The sequence below is a fragment of the Yarrowia lipolytica genome, chromosome 1F (assembly GCF_001761485.1).
Source record: "Yarrowia lipolytica chromosome 1F, complete sequence".
Lineage (NCBI taxonomy): Eukaryota > Fungi > Ascomycota > Dipodascomycetes > Dipodascales > Yarrowia > Yarrowia lipolytica.
The window spans coordinates 3590585-3613056 of record NC_090775.1 but is presented as its reverse complement, the minus strand read 5'-3'; the positions used below and the strand labels follow the sequence as shown (position 1 = coordinate 3613056).

The 22472-nt window shown below is 48.0% G+C and overlaps 7 protein-coding genes and 1 non-coding gene across 8 annotated transcripts; 3 read left to right on the top strand and 5 right to left on the bottom strand.

The window, feature by feature from the left end:
- Positions 1-350: 350 nt before the first annotated feature.
- On the top strand, positions 351-2078 carry YALI1_F36127g (uncharacterized protein; the record flags this gene model as incomplete). Its single annotated transcript, XM_505988.3, has 1 exon — positions 351-2078. One exon carries the CDS (start codon positions 351-353, stop codon positions 2076-2078), a length of 1728 nt encoding a protein of 575 aa, XP_505988.3.
- A 55-nt stretch (positions 2079-2133) lies between these two features.
- YALI1_F36094g (uncharacterized protein) lies at positions 2134-3651 on the bottom strand (the record flags this gene model as incomplete). Its single annotated transcript, XM_505987.1, has 1 exon — positions 2134-3651. The coding sequence occupies one exon, from the start codon at positions 3649-3651 to the stop codon at positions 2134-2136; it is 1518 nt and encodes a 505-aa protein (XP_505987.1).
- Positions 3652-6159: 2508 nt separating this feature from the next.
- YALI1_F36059g (uncharacterized protein) lies at positions 6160-7119 on the bottom strand (the record flags this gene model as incomplete). Its single annotated transcript, XM_505986.3, has 1 exon — positions 6160-7119. The coding sequence occupies one exon, from the start codon at positions 7117-7119 to the stop codon at positions 6160-6162; it is 960 nt and encodes a 319-aa protein (XP_505986.3).
- Positions 7120-9686: 2567 nt separating this feature from the next.
- YALI1_F36033g (uncharacterized protein) lies at positions 9687-10115 on the top strand (the record flags this gene model as incomplete). Its single annotated transcript, XM_505985.3, has 1 exon — positions 9687-10115. The coding sequence occupies one exon, from the start codon at positions 9687-9689 to the stop codon at positions 10113-10115; it is 429 nt and encodes a 142-aa protein (XP_505985.3).
- A 1025-nt stretch (positions 10116-11140) lies between these two features.
- On the bottom strand, positions 11141-14752 carry YALI1_F35983g (uncharacterized protein; the record flags this gene model as incomplete). Its single annotated transcript, XM_505984.3, has 1 exon — positions 11141-14752. One exon carries the CDS (start codon positions 14750-14752, stop codon positions 11141-11143), a length of 3612 nt encoding a protein of 1203 aa, XP_505984.1.
- Positions 14753-15945: 1193 nt separating this feature from the next.
- Positions 15946-19239, bottom strand: YALI1_F35938g (uncharacterized protein; the record flags this gene model as incomplete). Its single annotated transcript, XM_505983.3, has 1 exon — positions 15946-19239. One exon carries the CDS (start codon positions 19237-19239, stop codon positions 15946-15948), a length of 3294 nt encoding a protein of 1097 aa, XP_505983.3.
- An 883-nt stretch (positions 19240-20122) lies between these two features.
- Positions 20123-20207, top strand: YALI1_F35929r. The gene has a single exon. It is a non-coding gene; the product is annotated as a tRNA-Lys (tRNA).
- Positions 20208-20331: 124 nt separating this feature from the next.
- YALI1_F35907g (uncharacterized protein) lies at positions 20332-22290 on the bottom strand (the record flags this gene model as incomplete). Its single annotated transcript, XM_505982.3, has 1 exon — positions 20332-22290. The coding sequence occupies one exon, from the start codon at positions 22288-22290 to the stop codon at positions 20332-20334; it is 1959 nt and encodes a 652-aa protein (XP_505982.3).
- Between the last annotated feature and the right edge of the window lie 182 nt (positions 22291-22472).

Below are 22472 nucleotides of genomic sequence, written 5' to 3'. Positions count from 1 at the left end.
CGACGGATTGATGTCGTTAGATGGAGATTATACAGAAAGGTGTAGCTCATAACCTGTACTTATGGCGTACAATAGCATAATGTGTGCATGCGATAGGAGTATACATGTATGAACCTCAAGTTGGTTGATGAAGCTAAATGATTTCATAAGAAGTACTGGTCGTGATGTGGGATTATAGATACAGATATTCGCCACTGTCGCACACCCTCTCTCCGCACCTCCACTCCAAGTAACAACCCACCTTAACAACCTTGATCTCCAGCTGCATATGGACCATGAACTTAATTGAATGAACTCCAATTTATAATATACAAGTGGTCACCTCACTACAAGTACCAACAAGAACTACTATGCCAGTGTCGATAGAAGAGCTCAAGGCTTTGCAGGTTCAAAAGAAAGAGGCTTCTAAGCCAAAGTTCATCTCCAAGGCTAAGCGGGCCGAGATGGCTGCGAAGGCCAAACAGATCCAGAAAAACACGACATCTGAAGAGACTACGTTGAAGGATATTCGATCTACCACCGACCTGAAAAGGTCAGTTGTTCAGGAGACTGTGGAGACCACCAAGCCTCTCCCTTCGAAACCCAAGCCAAAATCAACCTCTGGAAAGTTTTCATTCGACTGGAGTGCTGCAGATGACACCTCCAAGGCATATCAGCCCAGCTACAGTATCGATTCCGGAGATGGGCAGGTGCCCAAACGCCAAAAGCGTGACCTGGAGGACGCACACTGGTCTGATAAACCTGTGGAAAGCATGACGTCGCGTGACTGGCGTATCTTCAAGGAAGATTACAGCATTGTCACCAAGGGCGGAGGAAATATTCCCAATCCTCTTAGGTCGTGGAATGAGTGCAAGGAAATACCAGGAATTGTACGTGATACAATCTCTCGAATGGGATACAAGGAGCCCACGCCTATCCAGAGAGCTGCTATTCCTATTGCTCTAGGCATTCGGGATGTGATTGGCGTTGCTGAGACAGGTAGTGGTAAAACTGCCTCTTTTCTGATCCCTCTGATCAGCTACATTTGTGAATTACCCAAGCTAGATGAGAGATCGAAGGTTAATGGTCCCTACGGTCTTATTTTGGCCCCCACTCGAGAACTGGCTATGCAGATCAAAGACGAAGCAGTCAAGTTCTGCGCACCACTCGGCTTCAAGGTGGTTTCTGTCGTTGGTGGATACTCTGCTCAAGAGCAGGCTCTGGCTGTACAAGAAGGAGCAGAACTAATTGTTGCTACCCCTGGCCGTTTGCTTGATGTCATTGACAGGCGACTGTTGGTTCTAAACCAGTGTTGCTATGTGGTCATGGATGAGGCCGACCGTATGGTGGACATGGGCTTCGAGGAGCAAGTCCAGAAGGTTCTGGCGTCTCTACCCTCGTCAAATGCTAAGCCCGACTCTGATGAGGCCGAAAACCTTGCGGCTGTATCCACCAGGCGATACAGACAGACCATGATGTACACTGCCACCATGCCCGTGGCTATTGAGAAGCTGGCTAAGAAGTATCTTCGACGTCCCGGTATTGTCACTATTGGTTCTGCTGGCCAGGCGGGTTCTACAGTCACACAGCTGGTTGAATTTCTTAACACTGACGAGAAACGAAAGCGTCGTCTTCTTGATATCATTAGTAAGCGACAATACCGACCCCCAATTGTCGTTTTCCTCAACTACAAGAGAGACTGTGAGGCCGTTTCAGATGCTTTGGTTGCAGCAGGATGGAGAACAGCTATTATTCACGGTGGAAAACAACAGGAGCAGAGAGAACAGGCTGTTCAGCATCTTAAGCGAGGTGCTGTGGATGTGCTTGTTGCCACTGATGTTGCTGGTCGAGGTCTTGATATTCCTAATGTTTCGCTGGTCGTCAACTTCCAGATGGCGAACAACATTGAGTCCTACACACACAGAATCGGACGTACTGGACGAGCCGGTAAGCGAGGTACTGCCGTTACCTTCCTTGGTCAGGAGGATGATGACGTCCTATTTGAGCTGAAGCAGATGATCAGTCGATCTGAGGCAAGTCCTAACAACCAGGAGTTGAGCAGACATCCTGCTGCTCGAATGAAGAAGCTGCAACAGTAGCTGTACATAGTATGTATATAAAAATATGCAGTATTTATTAAGATAATCATATAAATTAATAGTAGTAGAAGAAGCTGGGATTTAGCTCTCCTGCGATTCTCCTATCATCTTCGGAGAGAGCGTTGAACTTTTCAATGTATTCTGGTGTTCGCTTTCGTTTGTTTTCCCAGGTGATTCCAGCGGCATAGACAAACTGCATAACAAGCGAGAGACAAGCGAAGGCAAGACAAACGGCGCAACCAGGCGTATAAAATGGAGCGTCGTTTGCTTGGAAAACAAAGGTCGAAATGAACCCAGCGCAGTTTCCGAACCCAATCTGCCATCCTGACGCGATAGCTCGCCTATGATGGCCTAAGAAGTTCATTTGGGTCCAACACACAAACAGAGGCATAGCAGTGTAGGTTCCGGCACAGATCATGAACAGAGAGCCATATCGAGTTCCAATTTTGTCGTGTACGCCAATAACAACTGCCAGACCAGCTATAGCAACGATACCGGCGAACACTGCAAAATAGAATCTATGTCTGAGGTAGTCTGAGAAGATGGCTGCCAACATTGAGAAACCAAAGGCCGCCACCCAGGGAGGGACCGAGTACAGCTGGGTCTTGACATCAGAATATCCTAACGTCTTAACAATAGCTGTCCCGAAGTAAGCGTATCCGTATGCAGGTACAATGGTGCCGAAGTACATCCACCCCATGACCCACACCTTCCAGTCAGAAAAGACACTCTTAACGTCTTTCCAAGTCATGGGTCTCTCGGCTTCACTGGCACCTGCATTTCCTACTTCAAGCTTCTCTTTCATGAACTGCCGCTCATTCTCAGTTAAGAATTTAGCGTCCTCTGGGAAGTCGGCCATTAAGAAGAACATGATGATAGAGATGAAAGCAGTACAGGCACCTTCAATGATGAAGATCCACCGCCACGAAGCGAGGCCTTTGTCTCCATCGAGATTATGAATACCTGCGGCAATGAGACCTCCAAAGGCTCCGGCCAGGGTTGTGCTTGAAAAGAAGAAAGAGTATCGCTTTTGGGCCTCTTCTCGTCGGTACCACATGGAGATCAGGTAGAAAGACCCGGGAAACATTCCTGTTTCAAAGAGTCCTAGTAAAAACCGTGTGGCCAGGAGTGCAGAGTAGTTGTTGGCGAAGCCCTGACCCAGAAGAGTTACTCCAAACAGTAGCATGCTGCCTGTCAACCACACGTGCGGCGTGAACTTCTTCATGAGCCAGTTCGAAGGAATTTCAGCGACAACATAAGGAACAAAGAAGATTGCAAGAGCGGTATTGAAACGGTCACCGTAGAGATTGAGATCTTTACTCATTCCGTAAACATTGGCGTTGGAAATGTTGACTCGATCCAGGAAGGCAAGAATGTAGAGGATACAGATGACAGGAATGACACAAATGTCGACCTTGAACATGAGTTTCCTTTGATTTATACCGTACTTTTCAGCAAGTTGCGCAATTTCAGCGTCGATAACTTCTTGCGGGACTTGACCCTGAGGGTACTCGACATGCTCAAGCCCCCCTGACTCGGTGTATTCGTCGTGACTTAGTGATTCTTTATCCATACTGGCTTATGGGTGCCAAAAACACTTCTAGGACATCCAATAGGTTATATAGGCCTCGGAACTGTGTCTCAGATCAATTCAATGATTCCCCGCATTTCAAGACAGAGTTCAAGAAGCTGGTGTAGTGCATTGCTTATGTGCCAAGAAGGAGGAGGAGATGATCTGGGCACCATAATGCTTGGCAACGTTGTACTTCGTTGGTAGACTTGAGTGGATGAGAAATACCCGTCGTATAACAACCCCAAACCGCCAGAACAGTTATTCAAACACATGATGACTCACGAGCAGAGTTTTTCTGAACCTAGCCAACCTTGACCGCATAGGGTTCAGCCTTTTCTGGTCAAAAAAGCATAGACAGATGACAAAAGACGATAGATGTCTTGATTTGATGAGACTGTGGGGGTATTTGTGTTAGATCAAATGTGTTATTGCAGAAAAAGGTGGATAATAATGTGACGTGACTTATGAAATACAATTAGCGACCATTCTTTCAATTGCCTGCTCCAGTTGGTGGACAATGTTCTACCAAACACGGCTGCAATAACGAATGGTAAAGCCCCACCCGGCTGGATAAAGTGTGTTCACCACAGCCGCCTTTTGGGTAAAGTGGTTGTTTATTCTGTGAGCAGATTTGGCCCCCTTCGAAGGTAGAGTGATTCTAGCTTTATAAGGCCATCCCCTGGGTATGATGTAGACAAGTTACTGTAAGGGCCCACGGAAGCCACCTACAGTACAACTACTTACTGTACCAAATACAATACTTTTAGGCAGAAAAGTCAGGTTCATTCGTGGTTAGGTGCATCAACAGAACTCCTGGTACAGTACAGAGTATTATCAAAATCTATAGTCAAATAAAAGTCTAGCGAACCCCCCCACGTCGGCACTGTCTGACTCGTACATACACGGAAGCAGCAAAAAGCAAGTTTTTCATACAAATACATACCCCACCTTTGGAAATAAACCTCAGAGTAGTTAGCCCGTCGTAAAGTCGCGTAATGTCTGTAACTCCGATGAGCATGTCCGGAAAATGTACATTCTATGAATGATGTGAGCGTGGCAATGGATACAAAAAGAGCCACTTTTAGTGCATTTATGAGGTTCCCAGGAACTAGACACCCTCGATACCCGACTATACTTGAGGCGCTAAACTGAATACTTTCTCGGTATCCGCAAAACATCACAAACCGTGCCCGTGTCTTAAATGAAACCAAATCGCAAGCAGGCTTTGTGGGGAAGTTGGGGTAACTTTAGTGGGCCATGGGGGGGGGGAAAGGGGGAGTAGCTCCTGTAGGTAACACTATGTGCTGTACAGTACATACTGTAGGGTGAAGTGTCGTACCGATGTTTCTCTCTTGTCGCTACAAGTAGCTACAAGTAGTACTTTCTCTAAGACCAAGGAAGGTATTACCCTTGTGAGAAAAAAACTAGAAAAACCAAGTCCCTGACTTGTTATAGCAATCCTAATTCTAAAAATTAAAGGAGAAGTTACTCATGGCAAATACTGAAAAACATAATGGTTCTTGTAAATGCTTGTGTAGTAAGGACACACAGTACGCGGGATCAAACAAGCTTGTCATGAAGTGTACAAGTGTCTCTACTTGTAGGGCGCGGTGCCAGTCTCAACCAGGTAACACATCTGTGTGAGAGGCCTTGCAACACACTGCTGTTCGGTGGTGTCGAAGGGAAATTGTTAGGCACATCTACGGTCGTACGATACGACACGTTACTGTTTACTTGTAGGAGGGAACTCGACTCTGTGTCTCTAATTTTAAGATGTAAGGATATATGCATGAGCAGCGGCTCTCACATCGGGAGAGCGTGACAGGGTGGGATGTGTTTGTAGCTATTTAGATTTGTAGGGCTAATTGTAGGTAATTTACTCCATACTACTCGATAGTCATAACGAGACGTGACACCCAACAAATAGATACACGACCAAGTTGATTTTTCCACCTAGGACGATACCTCACATTGAGATACCTCGTGATGGTGACCCAGAGCCCTTGAACGCGCTCCGGCACGGTGATACCCTGTACTTTTTGTTGATCTCAAACAAACCACCTGATGTAGGCACTTTTTTTCTCACCTTGTGGGCGAAGACAGTGATCCTCCCAACCCAAAGATCGAGCTGTCGCTGGGGAAATCTGACAACACAACCAAGAGATGTGCAGGTGCGTAATCTGACACAGTCTTTACCAAGCTACTACGGCATGGTAATGGTTGCGGCCATGAAGTCTATTACACAGTTAAGAGGCCACATACGAAATCAGGGCCACCGTCAGTGAAGTAATTGTCAGCCACCGCATCCTTGTAAGTCTATAGCCAAGTTTCAATCGCGACTTTCGAACAGAGCTTGATGATACGCAGAGGTCAAGAGGTATTTGGAAGTGTACATTTCAGATGACTTCCAGAGGCTCTTGCTTGATGTGTCTACAGTAATACAATATTAAAATGAAAATTCATGTTTAATCTATGCTATAATAATTTAATGGTGGCGTACTATCAAGATCATCTTTTGGGACGCTTGAAGCATTGACTGGATTTGTGACCCTCCTTATGACAATACGTACAAGTCTTGTCTCTGACATCCTTTGCTGCCCGCTTCTGCTTGTACGATAGCACTGGCGGTTGTTCCTCCGCCTTCTGAGGCTGATGGCTACTCTCATCTTTTGGTCCCATAATTCCCAAGAGTTGATCAAAGCTGCTGATGCCTCCCTCCACTGCCTTCATGATATCCGCCTCCTTCTCAGGAATGATCCTAATTACCTCCACTACCCGGTCACCCAGAGGACTGGGGTCCAGCTGGGGTTCCCAGTGCCGGATCATCTTTATCCTGTACTCTATCGGTAGATCTGTATCTTCCAGCTTTGCCAGTTCCTTGTGCACTGCGATACTTCTCAATACGGGCTTATCAAGCGTGTGAACCAGCCGTTTCAACTCCACCCATGGAAGCACCTGGTTCTTCTGTTTCCTGTAGAGAAGCAGCGCTTTTCCTCCAAGTAGTTTTGAGACCACCTGACTAGTTTCCAAAATGCATGTCGAGAAGTTGAACGTCTTCATGATGTTCTCTATTCTGCTGGCCCACAATGCAGGCGATTCGGTCACTTCACCCGAATACACGTAGATCTGGTTGGTCTTGTCCCGATCAACAAGTTCAAGAAACTTCTGTCGTTGAATGGGGAGTGGGAATGTCGGCAGGTTCTCCCGAGGGTCTGTGACAGATATGGAATCCACTTGCTCACCCATCTTAAGGGCAGTCACCTGTTTCTCCAGTTGTGCGATCTGGTGCTCGTAGTCTGTTTTGACAGTGTTGACGTAGTCTGCGAACATAGAAGACATGCTTCCAAGTGCCGCATTCATACCAGCTATCTTGTTTTCTATCGGTTGAGACATGGTTGAGAGATGATGATTGACGATGTTGTGATCCACAATATTTCGTTGTAGTTCTAAAATAGACTTTTTATGCATCTTGTATGCGCAATATTAGTTGATTGTTACATAGAAGATTTGTTGGAAGTTTAGTTGGAGACTGTGTGGTACTGGGAAGAGGTGCAGACTTGTCCCTATCACAATTTGAACTGTTGAAAGGACAAAAGAACGGGAAATGGGGGATTTACAGCATCTGTAACTCTACGATTAACCCTAGCCACTTTCCTTACATTTATACTAAAAAGCGTTGAATGACTTTTCTGGCTTGAATATTCGTTCATCTCATCCTTAGCCAGATTCTAGACCGCTATGACCAAAAGTAGCTAGAAGTAGATAAACCCGATGATAGAAACAAATACTCTTCATACAGTATGTACAAGTAGTTGTGATAAACTCTTCAAGCTCTTTCGATACAATTAGTGGAACAACTTGTGTGTATAGTAAGAGCGGAATACATACAATTGGGGACTGGATATCAATACTAAAAAGGCAACCTACAGTAGCTACTAGTAATTAATTACTTAATTAATGTAAAATGTAAGTAGAGTATAGCAATGACACTTCACTCGAAACACCAGTCTCGTTCTGAAGTGAATGTCGCGCTTGATACACTTCGAGGTTGCTTCTTTAGCAGATAAAGCTGTCAAAACAGAATCACGTTCACCTTGTAGATACCTTGAAACGGTGGCGGCGCGAATATTAACGCATGAAACGCATTGTGGTTCTATATATAGCTACAAGTAGTCGATTGTTTTCAATAACCTGTCTGTGGTTTCGTTCCTCACTTTTTTTTTTTTTTGAGACATCATGACACGAGCAATAGGTTCGTCTAGTGTATACGCTTAACAGAGATGTAAATACTGATTTCTGTCTTGTTTTTGTTAGTTCTGTTGTAGGGAGGATGACATTTATGATCTGATAGACCTTCCAACGCGACAGCCACCTTTTGGCCAATACTCAGCTTGGAACGATATCGATGTCAATTGTTTCAATAAGCTATAGTCCTTCTTTTCGATATAAACACCGCCTCTGGTTATCTTATTGGCACATGTGTACTCTCCATCACCACTCGCCACGCCCAAGGACTCGTACAATACAAGACAGACATGTCTCCGCTTCAGCCACCTGAAACGTTTCGCATCGTGCAGCCGAAGTGTATCTTGCATGGGCATTTGCCCTAAACGAGGGAAAACAGTCTTAAAATGAGTGGTAAGTAAGCATGCATTGGGGGTATTTACAGTTCTACTAATAAATAATGTACATGTCTTTGTTCTGATAAACCCGTTTTGAAATTAGCCCCTGAAATAACCTCTATCGTCATGCATATTTGGAAATCGACTGCTCTGCCAAAAATAGCCACAGGTACCGGTACTATGAGTAGCTCTCGTCTGTGGTAATTATGCACGTTCCTTAACTTGCATCATTCACTATTGGTATGGTAGAATAGTATAGGAAGAGATATGGGCTTGTTTCGTTGTATCCATAGACTCAGGGTATAAATGGTGCACATGCAAGGGCAGACGTTGTGCTTGTGGGGAAGGGTTGAATCGGGATGAGATCGTCAAAGCCAGTGAAAAGATAAGAATTGTGAGAACATGCTACGGGAATCTGACACAGAGTCGTCTCTCGATAGCCGCGCAGACAAGTTTCAACAACATATCTTCATACCGATACCCCTAACCACTGCCGTTGTTGATCCCCGCCGATCATTTTCTAGATCTGGTATGATGCACCATAAAAGCTAATCATGAAACACAAGAGAAAGAAGTCAGGCTAGAACGTCGACCAAAGTAGTAATTTGTTCACCTGGAGTGGATAATTACGCCCCTGGCAGTGTTCTCCCCCCTTGCTGTTATTCTTTATTCATTGCACGTTACCTCCCGTTACAGTGTCCTCTCGACCAGAGATGGAGACAAGGTAGAGTGTTTCTACCATGCACTTCTTCTGGGGAAATATGGGCTTATTACCATTACACAAAAGGGAAACGATTATAGTCACTGCCTGACTGACTGTGGTGAATATCATTGTGGTTAATGGGACTGAGTGGGGAATATAGTCTCAATTTTTCTTGAGGTGCCTGTACTGTTGCTAGATAATATCTGCTCCCCTGTCCTTTCTTCAACCTGTGTCAAACAAACAACCACATTAACTTATGATACGAAGAAGAAGAATGCGATATCACCACTGTGTTTCAAATATAGTTGTCGAGGGCGATGCTTCAGGGTTTTGGCGGTTAACTCCAGCAGAATGAAGAGTTCACTAGAACTGAGAGAGCCTTACTCGGAGATGCTGGAGATCATCTTTAGTCGATAGAATGCAGAAGGGGGTCAGTCTCTAACCACAGATTTATGTCAACCGCTTCCAATAGCACTACTTTCCATCAGTATATAGCCGTGCCCACCCTCAGAACAAAGTAATAATACCTGCGTGTTGATAGAATCTGCAGTCAAGTCAATATGCAGAATAAGACCGAGTCTCTCATTCCTGGACCCTGGATTCCGAGTTTCCGAAGCGGCCCAGACCCACTTGTCACCAATATATAAACCACCCCCACCCCCTCTTATAATAAATATCAAACAACACTCACTTCTTCTCTACATCAAACAATGGTTGCTATCAAGTACTCTCTCGCTGCTTCTATCCTCGCCGCCTCCGCCATGGCCGCCCCCGCTCTCGAGGAGCGGAGGAGGCCCGACCACGGATTCTTTGGGGTGGAAAGGGCGAAGTCTCCAAGGGTGGAATCTTTGGGGTGGAAAGGGCGAAATTTCCAAGGGTGGATCTTGGGGTGGAAAGGGCGAAGTCTCCAAGGGTGGATCTTGGGGTGGAAAGGGCGAAGTCTCCAAGGGTGGATCTTGGGGTGGAAAGGGCGAAGTCTCCAAGGGTGGATCTTGGGGTGGATCCAAGGAGGAAACCAACTCTTGGGGTGGCCAGGGCAGTGTTGCTCCCGTCGGCCCAATCATCAAGACCATTCAGGATTGCAGTGTCGGCATTTCCGGTGCTGTCTCCCTTGTCGCCTCTTTGACACTTCACGGTGACATTTCTTCCACCACCACTGCCCTTGCTATCTGTTCCAAGGCTGTGGAGGGCCTCTCTCAATCTGTGCCTGCCCTCATTGCCGGGATCCAGGGCTCCATCATCTTCCAGCAGGGAGGTGCCCTTGCGCAGCTCTGTGCTCCTGGCCTGTCCACCATCGTGAACTTGACCATCCAGGTCGTTTCTTCCCTGATTGGAGTTATTGGCAAGCTCATCTCCAAGTCTTGTTCCGACGAGCAGATCACGCAGATTGCCACCCTCCTGCACACCTGCAAGGGTCTCATTGTCGACCTCAACGGTTGCCTTGGTGGAATTGTCTCAGGTGGTATCGACTTTGGCCATGGCAAGCTCACGCAGGACCTGCTCCCCAAGATTGACGGCGCAGTCAACTCTTGCCAGTCCTGCCAGACCAAGAAGGTCTGCAACGGCTGGTAAATTGTCCCTATTGATACCCAGATATCTCGTCGTAACTCATAATTAATTCATAACTTTACCCTGAATGAATCGATCTTCACACACCTTCGATGTAGACTCCCCCGACAGGCGTCACTGTACCAAGGCGGAGAGATATGAATCACAACCAGTAATTCTGGCCGCCATGAACTATATACTGTATGTCGTAATAGGATTGTTTTTAAGAATATGGTAAGTCGCGTGGGCTCATTTCCTATTAGGAATCTGGGTCCTTATCGTGGTATCAAAATCGTGAAGCCGGCCGGCTACTCCAGTCCTGGGGTAATTCCTACACTTGAGTAACAATCCAAGATCAGTCTCCAAATATTCCTTCGTAGACTTGTATCCTTGTCAGATCTCTTTCCACATTCGCTGTGGGAGTTGTTGGTTTTGGCCTGATGGGAGTGTCATGAACGTGGATTACTGGTGATTGACGCATGTAGGTTGAGTAGCCTGCATAACCTTATCTGACATGTACCGAAGTAATTTTTATTTGAGAAGTAACGACGTCATCAAGTTCACCTATCCGCACAGCTACAATGTACAAAAACAACTGGTCTTTAATATCTTATATCTATTGGAACATCGCAGCCCGTTCCTTGACTGATTTTGTGGGAGACGTCGCTGCAGAAATGTTCTCCTTTTTCTTGATGGGAGAATCCTCAAAATGCATCTCTATTTCCTCAGGCTCAGCAGCCTTGACCGTCTCAGCACCGTCAGATTTGTCCTCTGAAGTCTCTTTTGTGTCCCCATCTTTCTCATTCTCCTTCTTGTCTTCTGCCTTGTCTTCTGTCTTGTCTTGCGGCTTCTCCTTCTCGGCATCGCCATTCGCATCGCCAAACAAGGTCATCTTCTTGCTGGCGGCCCACTTGCCCCAACCACTGACAGAGGTCTCGGAATGTGCCTTGGGTCGTTCAGAAACAGGAGGAGGGGGTGTGAGAGGCTCGCTAGACTCAGTGTCGTCCTTGGGGGCAGCTGAGAATCGGCTGAACCATGATGTGGACTTCTGTTGCATGGACCAAGTGGAGTCAGATGATCGATGTGTCTTCACAGAAGTGTCTGAAGGCAGAGATGCAGTCTCGTTGGCAGAAGTGCCGTGGCCAGCAGCGACAGTAGTAGCCACCGAAGGAGACACTGAGGAAGTTGTAGGAGAGACAGACTTCTCCTTGTCACCGGAACTGCTGCCACTTGTCTTGTCAATAGCAGTGTTGGAACCGTTCTTACTGAACAAGCCAGCCCAGGCTTTGCCAACCTCACTGAAAGGCGACTTCTGCTTCTCAGTGACGCCAGCGTCGGCCATGTGTCTAGGCTCGACAATGTCAAAGAGCTCCCCATCGGTGAAGTTATTGAACAACTCGTAATTGAGGGTCTTTCGCCAGCAGTTGACCCAGTCCAGAGAAAAGTGCTTGACAGGGTTGCCATGGACTTCCTTAAGAAGCATCTCTGGTGGAGGAGCCGAGCCATGGGAAGAAAGGAAATTGTCGTACTTGACGGCAGAAAGAAGACCCATGAGGTAGTCTTCAAACTGGAGTCTGACATAGTCCTCATTGCCATGGAATGTGGTGGCTGCAGAGTTTCCAGACGAAGTGTCGACAGCCTGCACGACTCGTTCGATCCACTTCTTATCGTACGACGACAAGGATAGCGGCGACTTCAACGACGAGTTGAGAATCTCGACGGTGTTGTCGTCCATATTTACAAGCACATCGGCATGCTGTTTCTTCTGTTGCAACAGGAGTGAGTTTGTGCTTCCAACCAGGTAGTATCTAGCCAGAGCGAGGTCGCCAAGCTGCTGCAGAGGAATGTAGGGAGAGAACATACCACCCTCTCCAAAGACCATCAGAGGCAGTCCCATAAAGTTGAGCAGAGACTGCCGATCAGAGGTTTTAAGTGAGGTTGCACGAGTGAGTCCGAGCTCGTATGAATGCAGCAAGGGAGATCCGCAATCTTGCAGGTTGTTGATGAGATTAGGAATAAGGGAAACCAGAGAGAACTGTGAAGTACAGAGCAGCTCAGTTGAAGAAGCGTAGAAAAGCACTCGTTTCTCGAGCAACAGGGCCTTAAATACCACCACCAGCTTCTGCTTGAGACGTGAAACCAGCTCACAGAGCGACATGCCGATGGACACGTCAGAAGAAGTGTCTGAGTTGAACTTGGACAGCGTTAATGTGTGTGCCAGCGAGTCAAACAAGCTTCGAATGATGGACTTATCGTCAAAAGTGGGCTGCATAAAGAATGCACGTGTCACCACAGCCAGCTTGTCCTTCATGGGGCCCCAGATGGGCTTTCGGCATATAACCACAACACACTTCTGAACAGTACTTCGAGTCACAGCCAAATCCTGCTTCAGAGCATCGGTCACGCCAACCTGACGGTTACAGGCGATACCAAACAGCGTTGTAACGGTCTGGGTATTGAAAGGACGTCCATCGGAGTACCCACCAGCTCCAGGAGCGCTCTTGTTGTTCTCATCAAACAGAAGAGTGAAGTATGAAAAGTCCTCTTCCCGAGAATGGGATCCATCACTGAGAGCCTGGAAAGGTAGGTTTGGCCACAGATGAGAGTAGTCCTCGGGGCCAAACCATTCCTCGATCTGGGGTCCCAGAGAATGGTGAAATCCCACAATGCAGACGGAGAAGAGAAGCGAGTCATCGGGAATTGGTTCCGTGATGGTAGTGTGAGTGGCTCGAATGGACGGCTTCTTGGCATGCTTGGGCTGTTTGAGAATACCCTTGAGAGGCGAACCATTGGGTGACGTCACAGGAGAGCCAGATGCAATGTCGATGGCAGCAGTTGAATTAGCGTCACCAGCCTTGGTAGGTGTAGAAGGAGTTTCTTGCAGAGGAGTATGATCGGAAGCCATTTCGGAAGCAGCAGCTGTAGCACTCACAGAAGCGGCCACACCTGCGGCAACGCTTTCTGTGATTGCAGAAGTCTCTGGCAAGGTGTCCTTCTTTGACTTGGTCTTCTTTGACTCGGCTTCGTCCCTGGCAGGCTCGTTTGCCTCAATCTTTTTCTCCTGGACAGGTTTCTTGACCTCTTTGACAGGCTCTTTCTTTGTCTTTGGTGCAGATGAGGGGAAGGCCCCAGGGGTAGGGAATGCACCTGGAGTGATTGTGGGGGATTGGGAAGACTCTTCATCAAGATCAATGACCTCCTCCTCGGGCTTTGGTGTAGAACCAGCTGCGGGCTTTGTATCGGCGGCTCTCTTTTTGAACCGATCCTTGTATCTCACTTCTCCGTCGTCGTCGTCCAGATCAACCACCACAGGAGGGCTTGCGGGAGGGGGAGTGAAGTTCACAGGAGGAGGAGGAGTGAAAGCCACTGGCGAGGGGATTGGCGCGCCAACTGAAGCAGCAGCAGCGTCCGTCTTGTTGCTGATATCCTTGGTGAGCTCCTTACCAAACTCGATTTTGTTGTCCCCCATAGAGATCTCTTCGTCCTCGTCGTCCTCGTCTTCACTGGGCTTGAATTCCGACTGAGTGTTGTGAGGAGAGTAGATTTTGATCTGGGGAATTCCGGATACGGCCTTCTGGGCTGTCTGGGTCGTAGTGGCCACCTCGGGCTCCTTCTTTCGCACCACCTTGGCCTTAGACAGCACGGGCTGGCTGACGGTCTCGATGACAGCGTCGTAGTCGTCATTGTCGTCGGAATCGATTACCACAGCCTCTGTGTCGTGAAACTCGTCTTCGGAGTCAGACGAATCGATAACCACGGCCTCCACTTTTCGAGTAGCTGGCTGTTTAGTTGCCTCTGTTTTTACAGCTTTTGAACTGGTTTTGACAGAGACTGGCGAACCAGCGGATCCCGGTCGAGAAGAAGAAACGATTCGAGGAGACTGGGGCACTTTGGGAGACTGGGCCACCTGTGGAGAAGAAGGAACGGACGTTCTAGGTGATCTGGGGGTCTTCGGAGAAGACGGAACGCTTGTGGTGGGCGAATTGGATGTGCTAGAGGTCATTTTAACAGAGGTGTTGATCTGCCCGGCTCGTGGGCGGTTGCGGGCTCTCGGAGGAGCATGAGGAGTGGCTCCAGCGGCTCCGCTACTCTCTCCGGACACAGATCGTGAGGTGGTACCGGACGCGGTAGCTCCGTTGGCTGATCCGTTCGAAGCTGCGGCTCCTGCTGTGGTGGCTCCTCCGGCCGGGCGACGTACCTCTCCGGCTCTCAACTTCTTTTTGGCCATGTCGTTTGTGTGCCTAATGTGTGTGTTCACCACTCTTGACGGGTTGCAAAAGGAATGCACTGTTCACGCGTACGTGTGCAGCTAGGGTTAGGGAATGGGGCGGACGTCTTGGACATGTGCAGACTTATACGAAGAGGGTGACATTGGAGACAAGTCAGAGAAGCGACGAGAATGTTTGTTTTTGCAACTACAAGATGAGTATGGTCTTCGATAGCTGTCAAAATACCACCCTTGCTTGGCTTGTCAAAAACCACCCCAATAACTACACTTAGCACGTTCTAACAATCTCGCTAATCTCCGGCACGCAACGTGTGAAGCTCGTTTGGGTTTTAGGCTTCCAAAGCGGAAACTCCAACTTTTAGACATTAGGAAACGTTTTTGGAGCACGTCTACAAGTGGCTCAATTGTGCCGTGATAAAGATCTTTTATTGGTCCATTTTTTCTACCATAAACAATACTGGGTTCTCATCTCCATCATCAACATAATGACACGTGTAACAGGCACGCGAGCGGGTTCATTTGGCAGTACATTTCAGGGGCACCTGAACCTAAACATTTTTTTCCCGGAAAGCGGAAAAAGGGTTGTTTGGACAAACGGTGTCGTAATATGAGCGTTTATATTACTGGATTCGGTACGCTGGGGCACGGCTGATTCGGTTTGAGATGCATTATTCAAAGTCAGAACATCCGCAATCATCAGTATTACGTCAGGCGCGCTGCAGATCACTCTTCGGCTGCACCAGACGTGACAGAATTAATGATGCACGATTTTTTAGGCATGAAAATGATAGCCAGGCACGATAGCCAGGCACACGAAAAAGCAGCACCTTCTTCATGTCCATTGTTATGCATGAGGAGAAGCGCACATCAATGTATAAGTACTGTACGGCTATTATGACACTGTACTCGTACTTGTACCTGTTGCAATTTTACGCCCAGGTATTGTATACAACGACTCAGGTATCAACGCATAAGCCTCAATTGAATCTTGCCAGACGCATCCAACTAATTGTACCAGTATAAATTCTATATATTGTAACTACTCACCTGCAGCTTGTACAACTACAAGCACCAGTACATCTACTGTAGCACAGTGTACGATACTTTACTTCTACAGTAACGACATTAATGCGTTTTAACATACATACATAGTTTACATTGATCTACTTCTTCGCTATCTTGAAGTACACCTTTTAAGGGTGGTCAGTCTCAAACACGTAGGTACCAGTCTCCAGATCGTAGGAGATGAATCGGGTGTTCTTCTGCTGCTCGAGACGAGCAATCCATCGTCTTGCATAGGGATGCTTGGGGTCGGTGATGGGTTTCTTTGTGTCCTTGGCGATGGGTCGGCAGTTGTAAAGAGTTATCTTGCAAGGTACCATGAGACCCTCGCCCATAGGAGGCCGCTCCTGGTCGTCGTTGTACACGATACAAGTTTGCTTGGTGAAGGTGATGACGTTGTTAGGGATCTCGTCCAGATCAACCGCAGTCAGATCCACGGGCTCGAGGAATTGGATCTTACCGAAGCCCTTTCGGCCCACCACAAAGTTGGGCACGGCCTTGAGCTGTTCGGTGGTCATGGTCTTGAGAGCCATGAGTCGGGGAGAGAACCAGTAGCCCTGATCATCGACAATCTCCTCGTCCGAAGTTTGGGTGGCAGTGGGAGAAGCAGTGGCGGAGGACTCCACAGACACAGCCTTGTGAATAGGAGAGGCCGTAGACTTGGGGAAGAATGAAGGAGTTCCTGACTGAGAAACGGGAGCCATTTCAAGCGAGTCAGGGTCGTTCAAACCATTTAACACGGAGTTGTCTCCAGCCGCAGAGAAAGACACTGACTTCTTTCGCTGCTGGCTGTTCGGAGTACTGAGAGATGATTTGAGAGGAGCCTTGGAAGGAGTATCATGGACGTTTTGGTGCTGGTGAGGATCCTCCAGCTCAGGGTCCTCGCCCTGAGTCAGACGTCGCAGCTCAGCCTCGTCGCCAGAACGGTCAATGACCAGCTTTCGGATCTCTCGTCGAGGCACAAAGGCGTCCGACCCCAGCAAGAACTCATCTGTCTTGGGAGAGAACAGAGAGTGGCGAGGCTTGCTGGCCGTGGACATAGATGTGTTGCCCACGCTAGACACAGAAGTGTTGCCAGCAGAGGCGACCTCGGGTAGAGAGATTCGCTCAAACCGGTCCTCCGGGTAGTTTCGCTGGTGCGCAACATGCTCGGAAGCAATGGCAGACGTCTTCTTTCGAGGCTGGAACAGTGGTCGAGACGACGAAAGGTAAGATGCAGAAGATACGCCGTTGTTGCCGCTCTTGGCTCCGCTCTTGGAGGTTAGAGAGGTGGTCAGAGGATCCTTGGCAGTGCCGTTGGAACCAGAAGAGGTCAGAGCAGGAGGAGTCTGACCAGAGAACAAGGGGTTGTTCGAGTAGGGGTTCTGGTCAATGGACGCCGTGAGCGAAGGAGTCTGGTTGTTTCTGGCACCCATGTTGTTCATGTTATTGTTATTCATGGCATTGTTGTTGCCGAACAGACCGCCACCAGTAGAGGTGTTAGCGTTATTGTTGGCGTTATTGTTACCGAACAATCCACCGCCAGTGTTGCTGGTGTTAGCGTTGTTGTTGCCAAACAGACCTCCTCCGGTGTTGGAGGTGTTGGTGGTGTTGTTGCTGCCAAACAGACCTCCTCCAGTAGTCGCAGGCTTGGCACCAAACAGACCTCCACCGGTGGTAGCAGAGGTGTTGGAGGCGGCGTTGTTGTTTCCAAACAGCCCTCCGCCAGTGGTGTTGGTAGTGGTGGTTGAGCTGTTGTTTCCGAAAAGACCGCCGGTTGCAGGCTTGTTCTGGCCGAAGAGGCCTCCTCCGGTGGCTCCAGTGTTGGAAGAGGCATTGTTGTTGTTCTGGCCAAACGAGAAGCCTCCTCCAGTAGTACCGGTCGAGGCAGGAGTGGTGGTGTTCTGGCCAAACAGCCCTCCAGTAGCAGGTTTGTTCTGGCCAAACAAACCGCCACCGGTGGTCCCAGTGTTGGCAGTGTTGTTGTTCTGGCCAAACCCTCCGAAACCTCCACCAGTGTTTGTGTTAGTGTTGTTATTATTGCCGAACAATCCACCGCCTGTATTGGTGTTAGTGTTGTTGTTAGTGTTGCCAAACAGTCCTCCGCCGGTTGTAGTGCCTGTGTTGGTTGCTCCGAAACCGGTAGTTGCGGGCTTCTGTCCAAACAGGCCTCCTCCAGAAGTGTTGTTGTTCGCACCAAATGCGTTATTCGTAGTGTTGGTGTTGTTTGTCTGACCGAACAGACCTCCCCCGCTGTTGTTGGTGTTATTGTTCTGACCAAACAGCCCTCCACCTGAGGTATTGTTGTTAGCCTGGCCAAACATTCCGCCGCCGGTGTTGGTGTTGGTGTTGGTGTTGGTGTTGCCAAAGAGACCACCCCCAGTGTTGTTGGTCTGGCCGAAACTGGTGGTAGCAGGCTTATTCTGACCGAAACCGAAGCCAGTAGAGGTGGAAGTCTGGCCAAATCCCCCCGAGGTGTTGTTGGTGGTGTTATTGTTACCGAACAGACCTCCGCCAGAGTTGTTGGTGGTGTTGTTCTGGCCAAATCCTCCGCCGAAACCGCCAGTGGTGTTGGTGTTAGCGTTGTTCTGTCCGAATCCACCTCCGAAGCCACTGGTGGTGTTGGAGGTGTTGTTGGTGCTTCCGAACATGCCTCCACCAGTGTTGCCACTGCCGAAAGACGAGGTACCACCAAAGGGCGAGGGCTTGGCAGCCCCAAATGCACCGGTGTTGCTAGTGGCGTTGTTGTTCTGACCGAATCCGCCGAATCCACCAGTGTTGCTGGTGGTGTTGGAGCCAAAGCCTCCAGAAGTGGACGAGGTACCAAATCCACCACCAGTGTTGGTGTTGGAGCTTCCAAACAGGCCCCCAGTAGCGGGTTTGTTCTGGCCGAACCCGCCACCAAAAGTATTGCCACCCGAAGTGGAAGAGTTTCCAAACGGCGAGTTGTTGGTGTTGGAAGAAGATCCAAAGGGAGAAGCGGTGTTGGCAGCCCCAAAGGTGTTGGTGGCCGTGGCGCCAGCAGTGCCGTACTGCTTACCCTGTTGGTAATCAGCCAGCCGCAGCTCCTCCTGAGACCAAGTGCGATACTGAGGCATCATGGTGATGGTCTCGTAGATGTTGGTCATCATCTTTCCGTTGGCAGTATCCTTGTCGGTAAACGGCTGAAAGGGAGTAAGAGTGGTACCGGGGCATTGACCAGGAGAAGGGGTCGAAGACGAGCCGAAGGGGGATGAAGAAGCTGCCCCAAACGCATTGGTGGAGGTGTTGGTGTTCGAGGCTCCAAATCCACCGCCACCAAAAGTGCTGGTGGCTGGCTTAGCCCCAAACATTCCGCCTCCAGAAGATGCATTGTTGGTGTTGCCGAAAAGACCGCCGCCAGACGAGTTGTTGTTGTTACCGAACGACGAGCCGCCGCCAAATGTCGTGTTGCTGCTTCCGAACATGGCTTTCAAGACGGGAGCAATGAGATCTTGGTGTGATGTTGAGTCTGTGTCAGCCTTTTTTTTCCTGCCTATAAATCATTAAATTGTATGAGTTGGGAGGTGGTTCGCAGGTAGGGTAACTCAACTTTGGGCATGTGTGAGGAGCAACTTGAGCAGTCAGTATCAACTTTGAAAGTGTTTCAAGCAACAAAATTAAATTTTACTGAAATAGTGGAGAAACGAGCTCACGAGTCTGTTTGTCCGATGTTTCTTTTCTGAGGGGCTCATATATCATGTCCCATGTTTTGTAGGGTTTCGCCACTTACAAATATTGTCAATAGTTGACCTTTTCTCAGATGTATGTATACGATTAAATGTATTGTGTTGTATGTATTGTTGCATGCATAAACTGATCTTGCTGGAATGTGTAACAACAGGACGTGTCAGGTTGTGTGTGTACATATTGTACTCTGCGAACGCAGTGTTTATCTTACCTGCATTCTTTGATGAGTATTACTCGTTGTTATTGGTTTTCTTTATGCAACTACTATTTATGCAACGCGTCGTTATAGAGCTCCTATGGTTGTTCTGAGGACATCTTAATTATTTTGTTCTACGGAAATACATTTTCAGGGTTTTTCATTTTTGATTTCTGGGATGTTTTTTTATTTTTTATTTTTTATTTTTAATCTTTGGATGTATTACACACTTTTTGTTTATCCTAATGATCCATTTTTCTTTTCTCGTTTTTTCTTTTTTATATTTTTTTTAACTAATGATTCATTACAGCTCAATTTTTTTTTATTCTGATGATTCATTACTCAATTTTTTTATTCTAATCAGCTGACTAATCAAATGTACGGTATTCTACGTCCAATTTTCTTTTTTCAATATCGTTAAACATGCCTGGCTAGCTCAATCGGTAGAGCGTGAGACTCTTATTCTTAGGTGTCATCTCAAGGCTGTGGGTTCAAGCCCCACGTCGGGCTTTTTTAGTCTCCATTCTTCATTTGATTACTAATAATAATCATAAGACTGCGTATGATAAGGCAATAATATCGCTTCAAACGCAACAAAGGCTCATTTTTCTAATATTGGGTCATGAATTACTGTCTAAATATGCAACTGTCGCTCCTTGACTGTCTTCTTGGAAGGATCATACTCAACCCAGCTGGCGATCTTTCTGTTCAGGAAGGGGCCAGGGTTGACCACCATACACTCCTCGTACCTGAGAGAGAACTTCGGAGCATGTGTGTCAACCATAAACAGGATCGTAGGCAGTGGACTGAGCCATAGAGTTTCGTCGTAGTCCCAGGCAACAGGTCTGTCGTGTCTGTTGAAGGGAGACAAGTGACCCTGATCACAAATGGTTCGCACAATCTTGCGAGACTCCACCTCCTTGGCTGAAAGAGTGTTGGTAGGACCCACTTGGCTGGCCATAGGAGTGCTGATATCCACTGGTCGAGTGAGGTTGCTGAGCCCCTCTCCAAAGTCGAAGGACGATTCGGGCTCGTTGACTACAACGTCGTTGATCATTACTTCATCGTTGTCAATCTCAATGTCATCATCCGAATCGTCCGAATCGTCCTTGGCAGAATCAAGTTGAAGGTTGCACTTTCGCAGACGCTCACTGAGTCCATCTCGGTAGAAGACCATATCCTGTGTAAGATAAGCCATTCTACAGGGGTTGGAGCTCATTGAAACATCCTCTCCACATAGTCTGGCGACTCTGTTAATCATGGTGGTTGGAAGAGGTTGCAGAGGAACAACTGCATTCTGTGTCGGGAAAGTGTTAGTCCAAGGATCCCGTTGGCCAGGAACAAAAATAATCTTGACACCAGTGATAATGCTGCTGAACTCCTTGAAAAGCTCCTCCAACTTGTCGAACCCCTTTTTGTACAAATGCGGTGGCTGGTACTGACTAGTGAAGTCTCCTGAGAACACCATGGCTAGAGGCTTCTTGGTTCCAGAGTCCTGAAACTCAAGCTCAATGGTCGAAAACACTTTCTGTAGAGCCTTGAGAGTCAAAGGATTGTCCAAATACATATCTCCACCAAACACAATCACTTTCTGATCTACCAAGCGTTTCTCTTCGGCAAGCATTGATGCTTCCACCTGCCGTTCAATTCGTCTCACCACAGAACCATGGGGGTTTCCATGCAGTCCCAGATAGTCCATGTTTCCGTATGCTGTGATGGTCTCCTGTCGTTTCTCGGCCACAGGAGGGCCCATGGTGATGACCACAAACACTTCGGCGTCTCCTGACTTCATGTATCGACCGTTACAGATGACAAAGGAGCCTTCAGGATAGTATACTCCTGGATCAGGCTTGCAACCAGCTGCTAGGATCAGCAGAATACGACCAGTGTCGTCCTGCAAACAAATCTTCTGCTCCGGATTCTTGGAAAGCATTCCGAAGATGGAAAACTCGCCCTGTCGACCAATAAGAGATCGGATCGATGTGATTTTCAGGTCTGTGGTGTCGTCATTGCGCAATAGACGGTTGTAGACCAGATGGTAACGAGTCAGAAACATGTTAGAGGCAGATTGGGCATTGGCGAACAATGTGGGTTTTGTTTTCCGCTTCTCAAACCGTTGCTGGCGGGCATTATAATGGAAAAGAGGCTGATCAAAAGCACTAATCACCTTGAAGAACTCCTTCCACACAACGTCCACAGAAGGAGCTGCTTCTCTGATGACGTTCACCTGTGGCTCTCCTTCCCGATCCTCGATTTCCTCCACTCCAGTCAATCCCACGCTCTTGGAAACCACCTGGACTCGTGCCTTTTCCTTGGCCTTCTTGCTGGCTGTGATCTCATCGAACAGTTCCTGCAGCGGCTTGCCCTCCACAAAAACACCCATCTCCTGCTCCTTCCACAGTCGACAAATCTCCTCCATCATTTTGGCAGCCTCGGCCCCTCGCCATTCGGTTCCGTAGTTTTTGCCTATGATTTCGGTGAGTGTTTCGAGACCTGTTGATTTCAAGTTGAGGCCGTGCTTCTTGGAGAAGATCCGGTACGCCACGGGCCGCATTTGCGATGGATTCAGCTTTATCGGGAGGACTGCTGGCATGGTGGTGTAGCTCGTATGTTGTAGTGTGCTGAGTGTTGTGTAGCTTCGTGCTGCCCTGACGCGTTTTTTCCATTAACGAAATCATGCACGCGTCAAAACCTTGTGTGTGGATGTGTACAAATTTTTAGGAGAGGTATGTATGACCCGTGAACTTAGTATTCCCCCCACATGAGCATCAGTAG